The following is a 13,557-nucleotide window of genomic DNA, read 5'->3' on the forward strand; positions in this document are numbered from 1 at the left end:
TTACATATTAGTGGCATCACCACTCTTCCTCATCTCTCTTCTTCATTCTACTGTCGTTGGCAAATAGGAATTAGCGAGAATGACAACTGTCGGCCTACAGTCGTGTTTTCGTGTCGTCGTCAAAATAAGTGTCCATAAGAACGTGTGTAATATTTGACAGATGTCGTTTGTCGTCTGTCGTCGTTATGTGTTCAGAGCATTAGTATACTATAAACTTTAGCGTGACGAGATGCGGGGTTAGAATACAAATTTATATGCCATATCCCTGCAAGACGGAGGTAACAGATTGCACAAACACATTGAAACATTTTCAGCTGTTCACTAACACTGTTACATTTTGTGCGATTTTCAATTGCATGGGAGAATACGTAAGTAAGATAGAGAACAACTAACGACATCATATTGTAATGTTAACTAGCTAGAATAAGAGAGACGAATACTCAATTTTTCAAGAAGAAGAAAACGAAAAGCGCAGTTTCAAGAATGATAAAAACAAAGATTGCGCAATGACGAGTTCAAATTTTGTTCGTTGTTCGTTGTATTGCAGGCATACAAAATCATGAATATCATCAAAAGTTAACATCAATATAAGTGAATATTAATAAAAGATATCAATATAAGTGAATATATTATAGTGAACATTTACCTACATATTCATTTAACTGAATTTTCATTGTATTATTTAATTTTGTCTCGTTGCTGTGTTTGTTTCAACCATTTATGTAAATAAAAAGATTGAATATTTTGTAACCAAGTATCAATACCCTAAATGTGTATTTATTGTCTTATTTAATTTTCTTTTTTTACTATACATGTGTTCAAAAAAATATATTTATGTTTTTCAGATATAACCCAAAAGCTGGATGCCATTAAGAGCCGTCTCACTGCAATTTAAAAGTCCCTAACAAACAAAGTAAGTAACGCAGTATTACATTACCAATTTAAAACAGAAGTTAATTTTTATATATTGTTACGAATTTACTGCTTGCTAGTTCACTTTGTTAGGTTCGTATCTCTAGATTGACAAATAAAACCAAAACTGTTTAATTTAATTCAACAACTCTTTATTTCACAACTCGTCTACACTATAGCAGTTTACTCTTAGCACTGATTGATTACGTTGGCGCTGCCACGGCTTATATAGCCACGCACTTCTCGCTGATGCCGACGTGTCCTTCTAGAATATCGCGTCTGGAAATTACCAGAACATACGGTTATACGGCGCCAGACGCAAGCAGACAGTCGCGGCGCCGGACTCAGCAATTGTTTAACTAGACAAGCAGACAGTGCGGCGCCAGATGTCTATTGTTTCGACGAGCAGACAGCCGTGGCGCCAGATGTCTACAACAAGACAAATGCTATTCCATATACCTACAGCTATTGTTCATAATCAGGGATGCATATAGTAATACAAATACAACTTAATACTACTTTTGTAACACTGCCCTCCACTAAAGCCTAATCGTCCCGATTAGGCACAAATCCTCTTGAACCAAATGGGGCGAGCCTCTCCAAATGTACTACTTTCATTTTACATCGTGCTTTTCCATTTCTTTGTATGCGGTATACCACGTCATTAAGTCGTTTCATCACCATATAGGGTCCTTCCCAGGCTGTCTGCAATTTCGGGGACAAGCCTTTCTTTCGAAGTGGATTGTACAACAGGACCAGATCACCTTTTCAAAACCTTTTGAATTTGCCGCTTGATCGAACCGGTCCTTCATCTTATTGCTCATCAGATGCGTATGCTGTCTTACCATTAGATGCAATTCATTCATTTCTTCCTTTAAGGCAGAACAATAATCTCCATCATTTCTTACAGCTGTAGGATTCGTTCCAAACTTAAGATCAGCAGGGAGTCGCAGATCAGATCCGAAAATAATCTTTGCCGGCGTGTAACCAGTTGTCTCGTGCTTCGCTGAACGATACGCCAGCAGGAACATCTGGATGCACTTGTCCCAATTCCGTTGGTCTTTATCAACGATTTTCCGCAGATGTTCTTCGAGCGTTCGGTTGAATCTCTCTACCATCCCATCTGATTGTGGGTGTAACGCTGTTGTCCGTGTCTTGTGGATGCCCAATAATGTACAGACTTCTTGGAAAATGGAAGATTCGAAATTCCTGCCTTGATCTGAGTGTAATTCGACGGGCACTCCGAACCTTGTTATCCAATTTTCTACAAACGCTTCGGCTACTGTCTTCGCTTCTTGGTTTGGTAAGGCATATACTTCTGGCCATTTACTGAAATAATCCATGACAACCAGTAGATATTTGTTTCCGGCCGTACTGGTTGGGAACGGACCTGCAACATCCATTGCGACTCGTTCAAATGGTGATCCCACGTTGTACTGTTGTAGCCTACCGCGACTTTTGGCTTTAGGACCTTTAGCTGCCATGCACTCTACGCAATTACTTATCCATTCTGCTATGGAATCTCGACAACCGATCCAGTAGAACCGTTGTTTAATCTTCTCTATAGTTTTTGTAATTCCAAGGTGCCCTCCACTAGGTCCATTGTGATATTCTTTCAATACTTTCGGGATCATGGACTTCGGTACTATGATCAGCAGACGAGACTGTTTGCCATCTTCGCTTTCCCAGGTACGATGAAGGTATCCATTAACGAGGTTTATGCTGTTCCATTGGGCCCAATATGCTTTTGCCGTTGGACTCTCGCTACTTATTTGTTCCTTTGGTGGTCGTACCCCATTTTCTTTGGCTATTATCAGCTTTGCAAGATCAGGGTCCTCCAGCTGATTGATTCTGATGCGGTGAGGAGTCCAATCATCTTCAGGTTCTATATTCAGTAATCGCACGTCGATTATACCTTCTTTTCCTTCTGATTTGGAGCAATGTTTACATTCCAGTGGACAAGGGCGACGTGATAATGCATCCGCATTTTTGTGGTGAATCCCCTTTCGATGTTCCGTTTCGAAGTCGTAATTCTGTAATCTTTCGATCCATCGTGCAATTTGGCCTTCCGGATTCCTAAACTGTAATAACCATTTTAATGCTGCATGATCAGTCCTCAGCAAGAATCGTTGTCCATACAAATACTTGTGGAAATGTTTTACACATTCCACCACAGCTAGTAGTTCTTTTCGCGTCACACAGTAGTTTTTCTCTGGTTTCCCGAGCACTCTGCTGTAATACCCAATTACTCTTTCTCGTCCGTCGATGAGCTGAGACAGGACACCTCCAATTCCATAAGCGCTCGCATCTGTATCCAGGATGAATTTCTTTCCAGGTATTGGATAAGCCAACATCGGCGCCGTACAAAGTAGTTCTTTAAGCTGCTCAAACGCTTTTTCTTGTTCCAACTGCCATACAAACGGGCGATTCTTCTTTGTTAAATCATGTAAACTTCTAGCCACGTTCGCAAATCCAGGTACAAAACGGCGGTAATACGTGCATAAGCCGAGGAAGCTGCGGAGTTCATGAATGTTGGTGGGTCGAGGCCAATCTTTCACTGCTTTTATCTTTCCTTCCTCGGTGTGAATTCCCTCAGTTGACACTTTATGTCCGAGATATGTGACCTGCTTCTTCCATAATGAACACTTTTTGGGATTCAAGCGTAATCCGGCTGATGCTATTCGCTGAAAGACTTCCTCTAGATTTTTCAGATGATCATCAAAACTTTTTCCCATTATGATAATGTCATCAAGATACACCAAACACGTCTTCCAGTTGAGTCCTTTTAACACATGTTCCATCAGTCGCTCGAACGTTGCAGGCGCATTACATAACCCAAATGGCATCACAGAGAATTCCCATAACCCGTCGCCCATACTGAAAGCGGTCTTTTCACGGTCACATTCATCAATCTCGACTTGCCAATATCCACTTTGTAGATCTAATGTAGAAAACCATTTCGCTCCAGACAAGGTGTCTAATGTATCGTCGATTCTTGGTAGAGGATAACTGTCTTTCTTTGTGACATCATTCAACTTCCTATAATCTACGCAGAAACGGGTGCTACCATCTTTCTTTTTAACTAAGACGATAGGTGAGCTCCATGGACTTATTGAAGGTTCGATTACACCGTTTTTGTGCATGTCTTCAATAATTTTGTTAGCATCCTCACGTTTTGCTAGTGGAACCCTACGCGGAGCTTGTCGGATTGGTTTAGCGTCTCCAGTATTTATGCGATGTTTGACAATGCCGGTTCTTCCTGTGTTTCCTTCGTTTGCAAATATGGATGCGTATTTTTCTAATAGTTTTTCTGCTTTTAATTTTTCCTTTCCATGCAGTTCGTTCAGCAAATTATTTAGGAGTGTAGGACTTATCTGCTGTGGCTCAATAGTAGGTTTCTGTTGTGACCGTTCGCATCGTGCTATTGCACTTATATTCTGGCACTGTCCAATTACGGCTCCTTTCTTCAGACTTATAGGCGTGTTGAATTCATTCACTACTCTGACCGGAATGGTGGCGTCTTCACTAGATTTCACAAGCGTTCTTCCTACCAATACGGGTGTATCTATTTTTGTTGGTTCCACAATCCACAACTCTTCAGTCCCACCTCCTCCATTCACTTTGGCCCATACAATCGCCTCAGATTTTGGTGGAATACTCTGATTATCATCAACAATCACCCTCTTACTTTCAACGTTGGTCACATATCCGGTGTTTATAGGCATCTCCATGTTCTGGCAAAACAGCATTTGCTTGTTTAAATCCAAAGTAACCCCGTGATCAATCATGAAATCTACTCCCATTATAATTTCATCCGTGATTTCTGCTACGATGAAGGTGTGATTAACTTCCAGGGTACCAATCATCACTTTGCAAAACACTTTTCCCGCGACAGCTGCTTCCTCCCCGGTGGCCGTTCGAAGCTTGCAACCGACTAATGGTTCAACCGTTCCTCTTACCACATCCGGTCGGATAATTGAATGTGTGGCACCAGTATCCAAAGTAAGCGTTGACAGTCGTCCATTTACGATGCCGTTGATAGTAAGATTGTTGTCATGGCGACCTATTTGTGATATCGAGATGGCGGGGCAAATAGTTGTGGGAACCAGCTCACGCCCCTTTGAACTGTTCCGTTTTAGTTTTAACGACTTGTGAGATGTGGATGCTCCGTCCTCGTTATCTGTTGGTTGTTTCCGTTTTGATGGGTTTACTTTTATATTGCAATTTCGGGCAAAGTGACCCGCTTTTCCACAGTTGAAACATCTTCCTGTTGTATTTACTCGCTGTGCAGCAATTGTCTTCAGAGTCTTCAATATTTCTTCCATCAGCGCCGGTTGTTCCATTTCAACCCTTTGTACTTTGTGTGCTGGTTTACTTAGTAGGGAAGCTGTTTCCTGTGTGAGGGCGTGCGAAACCGTTTCAGCAAACGTTCTTTTTGGCAATGCATATGTGGCGCGTTTGGTGTCCACATCACGAATTCCATTTATGAAACATTGAATTTTTACCCTCTCAATGTAATCCACAGGTGCATCTGCATTTGCCAAATGAGCCAGTCGTTCGATTTCAGTTGCGAACTCTTGCAATGACTCGTTCATCTTCTGACCCCTATTTTGCAGTTCGATCTGGTATATTTGTTTCCTATGCTCACTACCATATCGTCTTTCTATCGCACTCATCAATGCCTCATAGTTGTCCCGTTCACAGTCTGGAATAGTCTGAAGGATTTCTGCCGCAGGTCCTTTCAATGATACAAACAAGGGCGCCACTTTGTCCGCTGCATTCCAGTTATTGGCCAATGCTGTCTTTTCAAACTGAAGTTTGAAAATTTGAAATGGAATACTTCCATCGAATGTGGGTGCCTTCAATCTTGGATTATTTGTTGATGGTGCAGGGCCATGCAGTTGCAGTTCTCGCATCCGATTACTCAAATGAAGAACTTCTGATTTCAAATTTTCTTCGTCATTTTTTAACGTGCTTAATTCGTCTTCCAATTTTGAAACTTTCTGTTGCACTTGTGTATTACTTTCTGTAATCTGTTGTACCAAACGCTTTTCTAACTGCGTATTATTTTCAGTCATTTGTTGTGTAAGGCGAGACTCTAACTGTGATGTATTTTCAGCTATTTGCGTCATTTGCTGTGCCAGACGATTTCCTGTTTGCACTGCATTTTCTGCATTTTCAGCTATTTGCGTCATTTGCTGTGCCAGACGATTTTCTGTTTGCATTGCATTTTCTGCTATTTGCTGTGCCAGACGATTTTCTGTTTGCACTGCATTTTCTGCTATTTGCTTAATAGCCACTAATAGCATGTTAGTGTCTACACTTGATGATGTTCGTTGTTCTTCTAATTTTTCTTCTACCTTTGTAGAAGTTCCTGGCCCATCAAATTCGAACTCGTCCACATTAATTCCATCCGCTTCCATTGCTTCACGTAGTCGTGCCTGCAGATCCGCCTTTTGCCCGCTTATCGGCAAATTGCGCTCCTCCAGTTCCTTTTTTAATTGCTGAATTCTCAATTCTCCGAATTTAACCATCTTGAATTTGGATTATTTGACAATCCCACTTCTGACACCAATTGTTACGAATTTACTGCTTGCTAGTTTACTTTGTTAGGTTCGTATCTCTGGATTGACAAATAAAATCAACACTGTTTAATTTAATTCAACAACTCTTTATTTCACAACTCGTCTACACTATAGCAGTTTACTCTTAGCACTGATTGACTACGTTGGCGCTGCCACGGCTTATATAGCCACGCACTTCTCGCTGATGCCGACGTGTCCTTCTAGAATATCGCGTCTGGAAATTACCAGAACATACGGCTATACGGCGCCAGACGCAAGCAGACAGTCGCGGCGCCAGACTCAGCAATTGTTTACCTAGACAAGCAGACAGTGCGGCGCCAGATGTCTATTGTTTCGACGAGCAGACAGCCGTGGCGCCAGATGTCTACAACAAGACAAATGCTATTCCATATACCTACAGCTATTGTTCATAATCAGGGATGCATATAGTAATACAAATATAACTTAATGCTACTTTTGTAACAATATTAATTTTCTAGATGCCAGAAAAGGCCGAGATGCAGACGCATGCCGCGTCATAGCGGCAAAGACAAACATTTCAATTAGCCGCATCACCGGTGACTTGGAGGATGAGCGTTACGTGGAGCTCGAGTCGAAATTGCCTATGTCATCGGAAGAGCACGGGTGCTTCGGGGACAAACATTCACAAATGAAAATGGATATTAGTTTTAAGTTGTAAATATTAGTTCTAAGTTGTATATATTAGTTCTAAGTTGAAGTCTCTAAATTTAGTTTTACTAATATGCTTTTTTAACTAATAACTTTTATACTGAAGTAAACTTAATCTTATGTTTAAGTAAGTATGATTTTATTATTAAATAAAGCGAAATAATAAAAAAAACTGAGTTTTATTTAAAAGAATTGAATTTGCTAGAAGAAACAAATGTGTAACAGATAATCTTGTTACTGCTTGTTCTTCCTAACATGCTTATATGTTAAAGGTAACAAACTGATAACCAAAATAATAACACTAACAGATATTCGGGTAACAAATACTTTTTGTTATCCATAACAGATAGGTAAGCTATGCGCTAACAAAATAATTTGTTACCCGTAACATACTGTGAAGAGATTTGCTAACAAATGTGTGTATTCTGTTAGAACAAGGCAGCATGCGATATTTGCCATTGGTTAGAGCGAGATAACCATTGAACATCAAATAGCTATGTCTTACTTTTTTCCCACTCTCTGAACAAAAGTAACAAATATTTTAACGAATGCAAAAGTGAACAATAACAATTCGCTTACACGTTTGCTAACAGCTACCCGTCTTGCAGGGATATTGTATTACTTAAGCAATCAGTAGTCTACACAGGCAATACAGTTAGTATACCATAGTTTTTGCCTGTCGAGATGCCTCGTGAAAAATATGGGGTCTCCGCATGCAGTACGTACATCGAAACATTTATTGTTATTCATGTTATTTATCAAAGAAAAAAACATGAAAATCAACAGCGTAGGTCTTTCTGATTAAAAACATCAATAGAAACGTGTAAGTGAATGTTTGAAAGTATATTTTAACATCATAAAATAGTGTAATAGCCCTGACAGACGACAGCGCTAATATGCATTAGCGGGCTTAATTTACATTTATTTGCGCATTTGACCCATGTTAATGCAAGTTTGTAATGCACAAGAATTTCGTGCATTTGGTTGAATTTACCAAATTTGAGTAGGCAACACTGCTCAAAAATGGTAGATTTTTGATATTTTTTGACAGATGTTGCACTGTTGCTCTCCATTTTTCCAATATTCTTAACTTTTTTCCGCATAACAATCAGTTATTGTTATTAATTTCACTCTATTATCTTTTAACATAGATAATAATAACCGAATTTTTTCGTTAAATTTATATTGATTTTCCAAAATTACCAAAATTTCTATTAATAATTTTTCTTATTCAATTTTATTTCACATTTTTTTTTAATAAATAAACAAATTTCAATCCTAAATGCGCAAGTCTGCCGTCTGTCACCATAAAATTTCATTGCGCATTAGCGTTGCTTAAGGCGCGTTAATTGAGCTCGTCTGTCACGGCTATAAGTATATTCCGCCAAATATGACATTTTGTCATTAAAACAAAAAAATCTTGATTTTAACCGAATGTACCCTGTTTATTGTTTAACTACATTAAAAAAAAAAAACATTTTAAATACTTTTCAACAAAACAAGCTGCTATTTTGAATAAATACTGACAAGATATATATTGAACGTATAGTAATCAATCGCTCAAGTAATAATGTGGCAATTATTATATTGTATAATCTGGTAACACAATGATCGCATTAAATTGAAAGCGCGGGAGCTTGGCATATGTTTTGAAGAGCGTTGGTGTGAGATTGATTCATTTAACTCAAAGTTTCCATTTATTACCAATAATTATGGCGGATGCTGAACATTATATTAGGGACATACAGCGAGAATATGTAGATTTTTTAGATGATGAAGAGGACCAAGGAATTTATTCGGGACTTATTAAGGACATGATTGCTGAGAAGGGTCGTCGTCTAATCGTTAACATAAGTGATCTGAAACGCAAAAATCCTCAACGCGCTCAAGGACTTCTATCAAATGCATGTGATGAGCAATTAGCATTTGGAAGAGCTTTGAAGGAATACGTTGCAACTGTAGATCCTACCTATGCAAAACAACATGAGGACTTTTTTGTTGGATTTGAAGGCTGTTTTGGAAATCGGCATGTTACTCCCCGTTCCTTAACATCAATGTAAGTTTTTATTATTATTTTAGGCAAACAATTGATTAGTTTCATTTTAGCTATTTGGGGAATTTGGTTTGTGTTGAAGGTATTGTCACAAAGGTTTCTTTAATACATCCGAAAGTGGTTCGCAGTATTCACTACTGTCCAGCAACGAAAAAAATTATGGAAAGGAAATATACAGATTTAACTTCATTTGAAGCAGTTCCCTCAAGCGCTGTCTATCCCACAAAAGATGATGAGGGAAATTTGTTGGAAACTGAATTTGGGCTCTCAGTATATAAAGATCATCAAACTGTTACGATACAAGAAATGCCTGAAAAAGCACCAGCAGGCCAATTACCTCGATCTGTTGATATTATATGTGATGACGATATGGTTGATCGATGCAAACCTGGTGATCGTGTTCAGATAGTGGGAAGTTATCGCTGTCTGCCAGGGAAGTTTGGAGGATATACTTCTGGCACATTCCGTACTGTCTTGCTAGCAAACAATATTTCACTCTTAAGCAAAGATAATAACATGCTTATTTGCCGTGAAGACATTATCTTATGCAAAAAATTGGCCAAAAATAATGATATTTTCGATTTGTTGGCTAAGAGTTTGGCTCCTTCTATTCATGGACATTCTTTCGTTAAGAGAGCAATTTTATGCCTCTTATTAGGAGGAGTAGAAAAGGTTTTACCGAATGGTACTCGGTTGCGAGGTGACATCAATGTCCTTCTTATTGGAGATCCCAGTGTAGCGAAATCCCAATTATTAAGGTATGTGTTAAATACAGCGCCAAGGGCAATACCAACCACAGGTCGAGGTTCAAGTGGAGTAGGTTTAACGGCTGCTGTTACGACTGATCAAGAAACTGGGGAGCGCCGATTAGAAGCAGGTGCCATGGTTTTAGCCGATAGGGGTGTGGTTTGTATTGACGAATTTGACAAAATGAGTGACATTGATCGTACTGCAATTCACGAAGTCATGGAACAAGGCCGTGTTACAATTTCAAAAGCTGGAATCCATGCATCTTTAAATGCACGCTGCTCAGTATTAGCGGCTGCAAATCCAGTCTATGGAAGGGTAATAGTGTAAAAATAAAAACCTTTACAACCAATGTTAAAAAAAAATATTTTTAGTATGATCAATATAAAACTCCAATGGAAAATATTGGCCTTCAAGATTCGCTTCTTTCCCGTTTTGATTTACTATTCGTAATGTTGGACGTAATTGATAGCGATATTGACCAAATGATTTCGGATCATGTTGTGCGTATGCACCGTTACCGGTAACATATTTTAGATATTGTTTTGTTTTTAATTTAATTTTGTGTATTTCAGTAATCCAAAGGAAACAGATGGTGAACCTCTTTCAATGGGTAGCTCGTATGCAGATTCCTTATCATTCACTGCAAATTCTGATGAGGTAGTACATACTTAGGTATCTAAGAAAAAATATATTAATTTTTCTACAATTCACAGAAAAAAGAAATAGAAATCTTTGAAAAATATGACCCATTGCTCCATGGTAAGTCGAGAAAGCGGCAAGAAAAAATTTTGTCTGTCGATTTTATGCGTAAATATATTCATATTGCAAAATGCATGAAGCCAAAATTAAGTGAACAAGCTTGTGAAGTTATTGCGACGGAGTATTCATCCTTGAGATCTCAAGAAAATGTGCAATCCGATGTTGCTCGTACTCAACCAGTTACAGCTCGAACATTAGAAACTCTTATACGACTTGCTACAGCACATGCTCGTGCTAGATTATCAAAAACTGTAACCGCAGATGACGCACAGAGTGCAATAGAGTTGGTGCAGTTTGCATATTTTAAGAAAGTCTTAGAAAAAGAAAAAGGTAACAAACGACGACGTGGGGATGCATCAACTGATGAGGATGAAAACCAGAAATCACCAAACAGGAAAAGTAAACGTACTCGCAAAGAAACATTACAAGCGGAAACGGAAAGTGCTGCATATGATACTGATGAAGAAATTGAAGCACCTCAACCGGACGCAGGTGATTTAACACGGCGTGAAACAAGAAAGTCAAATAATACGGGTCGAAAGGTTACAACAGCTGTTGGTGCGGCCACTCAACGGCACGAACAAAGTACACTTCGTACAAGTGAAGATTTAACTCCATTTATATCAGATTCAAGATTGAGCATATTCAAACATAGTTTGCAACAATTGTTCCGGGAGGCTAGGGAACAGAGTTTATCTCTAGAACGAATTACAAACGCTATCAATGAAAATAATTCTGAACAATTCTCAAGTTCTGAAATTGAAGCTGCCATGCATCAAATGACTGAAGACAATCAAGTAATGGTTGCTGATGGTATCGTTTTCTTAATATAATTTTCTGTAAGAGTATATTCATTCGGACTTTCGTCAGTTTATATATTTTACTCTACTTTTCAAAGCGGCTGACTTTCATTTGTAGTGTTCAATGTTTTGTAAGTTAATGTACCAATATTTTGTATTACGATAATTAATTTGTTGGGTAGATTAGATACGGTATGATTAGATAACTATATATAATTTATTTGAACTTATCTTTTTTTGTCATTGAAAATAAATCATTTTATCATTAAAATTAACACCCCTATCATGCATTTCGATTACGTTCCCGCTCTACGCTCCGCCGGAGTCGAAATTAGGTATCATGCGTTGCAATTGGATTGAAAGAAGAAGAGGGAGAGCTATAACTCTTTCGAAATCAGCTGTTTGCTTTGAAATATGTGAAACTGGAACATAAAGCAAAAATACAAAATTACTGCTGTTCAAAGAAAATAAATAAAAGTAAAATTTTTATATTGTTATTATTTTTATTAAACGTAACTATGGAATATTTATCCGCGGCGATATTACTGGTTGAGGAGGAGAGCAGCGCACCTCAGAATGCTGGGGTGAGAATTGAGAGGAGAAGATTACGAGATATGTGCGATCCTTCCAGATGAATGACGAGCTGTAAGTAATTGCACGTGAAAGTAGACATTTTTCTTACAATTTGTTTATTATTTAGATTCAAAAAAACTTTCGTCTGAATAAGGACGCATTCAAGTATGTCCTAGATACGTTTGCGGAAGAAACGACGGCAAGTAAATTTGATGCTTCCTTTTTCCAAAAAGCCTGCACATCTTCTTTAGGACGCTGGTGGAAACCGTTGGCTATATCTAGCTTACTCTCCATCATATCTGCCAATTTTCCATATTGCTCTGGTGGTTTTATTTTTGACCTGAAAGCATATCAAAAAACATCACTAAAACTGGAAATATCGTGTCTTTTCTTCTTCTTCTTCTTTACTGGCGTAGACACCGCTTACGCGATTATAGCCGAGTCAACAACAGCGCGCCAGTCGTTTCTTCTCTTCGCTACGTGGCGCCAATTGGATATTCCAAGCGAAGCCAGGTCCTTCTCCACTTGGTCCTTCCAACGGAGTGGAGGTCTTCCTCTTCCTCTGCTTCCCCCGGCGGGTACAGCGTCGAATACTTTCAGAGCTGGAGTGTTTTCGTCCATTCGGACAACATGACCTAGCCAGCGTAGCCGCTGTCTTTTAATTTGCTGAACTATGTCAATGTCGCCGTATATCTCGTACAGCTCATCGTTCCATCGAATGCGATATTCGCCGTGGCCAACGCGCAAAGGACCATAAATCTTTCGCAGAACTTTTCTCTCGAAAACTCGCAACGTCGACTCATCAGATGTTGTCATCGTCCAAGCCTCTGCACCATATAACAGGACGGGTATTATGAGTGACTTATAGAGTTTGGTTTTTGTTCGTCGAGAGAGGACTTTGCTTCTCAATTGCCTACTTAGTCCGAAGTAGCACCTGTTGGCAAGAGTTATCCTGCGTTGGATTTCAAAGCTGACATTGTTGGTGGTGTTTACGCTGGTTCCAAGATAGACGAAATTATCTACAACTTCAAAGTTATGACTGTCAACAGTGACGTGAGTGCCAAGTCGCGAGTGCGACGACTGTTTGTTTGATGACAGGAGATATTTCGTCTTGCCCTCGTTCACTGCCAGACCCATTTGCGTTGCTTCCTTGTTCAGTCTGGAGAAAGCAGAACTAACGGCGCGGGTGTTGAGGCCGAAGATATCAATATCATCGGCGTACGCCAGCAGCTGTACACTCTTATAAAAGATTGTACCTGCTCGATTAAGTTCTGCAGCTCGAACTATTTTCTCCAGAAGCAGATTGAAGAAATCGCACGATAGGGAGTCGCCTTGTCTGAAACCTCGTTTGGTATCGAACGGCTCGGAGAGGTCCTTCCCGATCCTGATGGAGCTTTTCGTGTTGCTCAATGTCAGTTTACACAGCCGTATTAGTTTTGCGGGGATACCAAATTCA

At 39.3% G+C, this 13,557-nt stretch overlaps 1 protein-coding gene and 1 long non-coding RNA gene across 2 annotated transcripts; both read left to right on the forward strand.

Moving 5' to 3' along the window:
• Nucleotides 1–388: 388 nt before the first annotated feature.
• Nucleotides 389–7,326, forward strand: LOC125776391 (uncharacterized). The gene is made up of 3 exons (XR_007421661.1): nt 389–591; nt 846–913; nt 6,977–7,326. It is a non-coding gene; the product is annotated as an uncharacterized LOC125776391 (long non-coding RNA).
• Nucleotides 7,327–8,591: 1,265 nt separating this feature from the next.
• On the forward strand, nt 8,592–11,803 carry LOC105232973 (DNA replication licensing factor Mcm3). Its single transcript, XM_011214896.3, has 5 exons — nt 8,592–9,222; nt 9,273–10,284; nt 10,341–10,489; nt 10,542–10,626; nt 10,683–11,803. The coding sequence occupies exons 1-5, from the start codon at nt 8,879–8,881 to the stop codon at nt 11,559–11,561; spliced, it is 2,469 nt and encodes an 822-aa protein (XP_011213198.1). The 5' UTR covers nt 8,592–8,878; the 3' UTR covers nt 11,562–11,803.
• The last annotated feature ends 1,754 nt before the right edge of the window (nt 11,804–13,557 follow it).

The sequence above is a fragment of the Bactrocera dorsalis genome, chromosome 2 (genome assembly GCF_023373825.1).
Source record: "Bactrocera dorsalis isolate Fly_Bdor chromosome 2, ASM2337382v1, whole genome shotgun sequence".
Classification (NCBI taxonomy): Eukaryota; Metazoa; Arthropoda; class Insecta; order Diptera; family Tephritidae; genus Bactrocera; species Bactrocera dorsalis.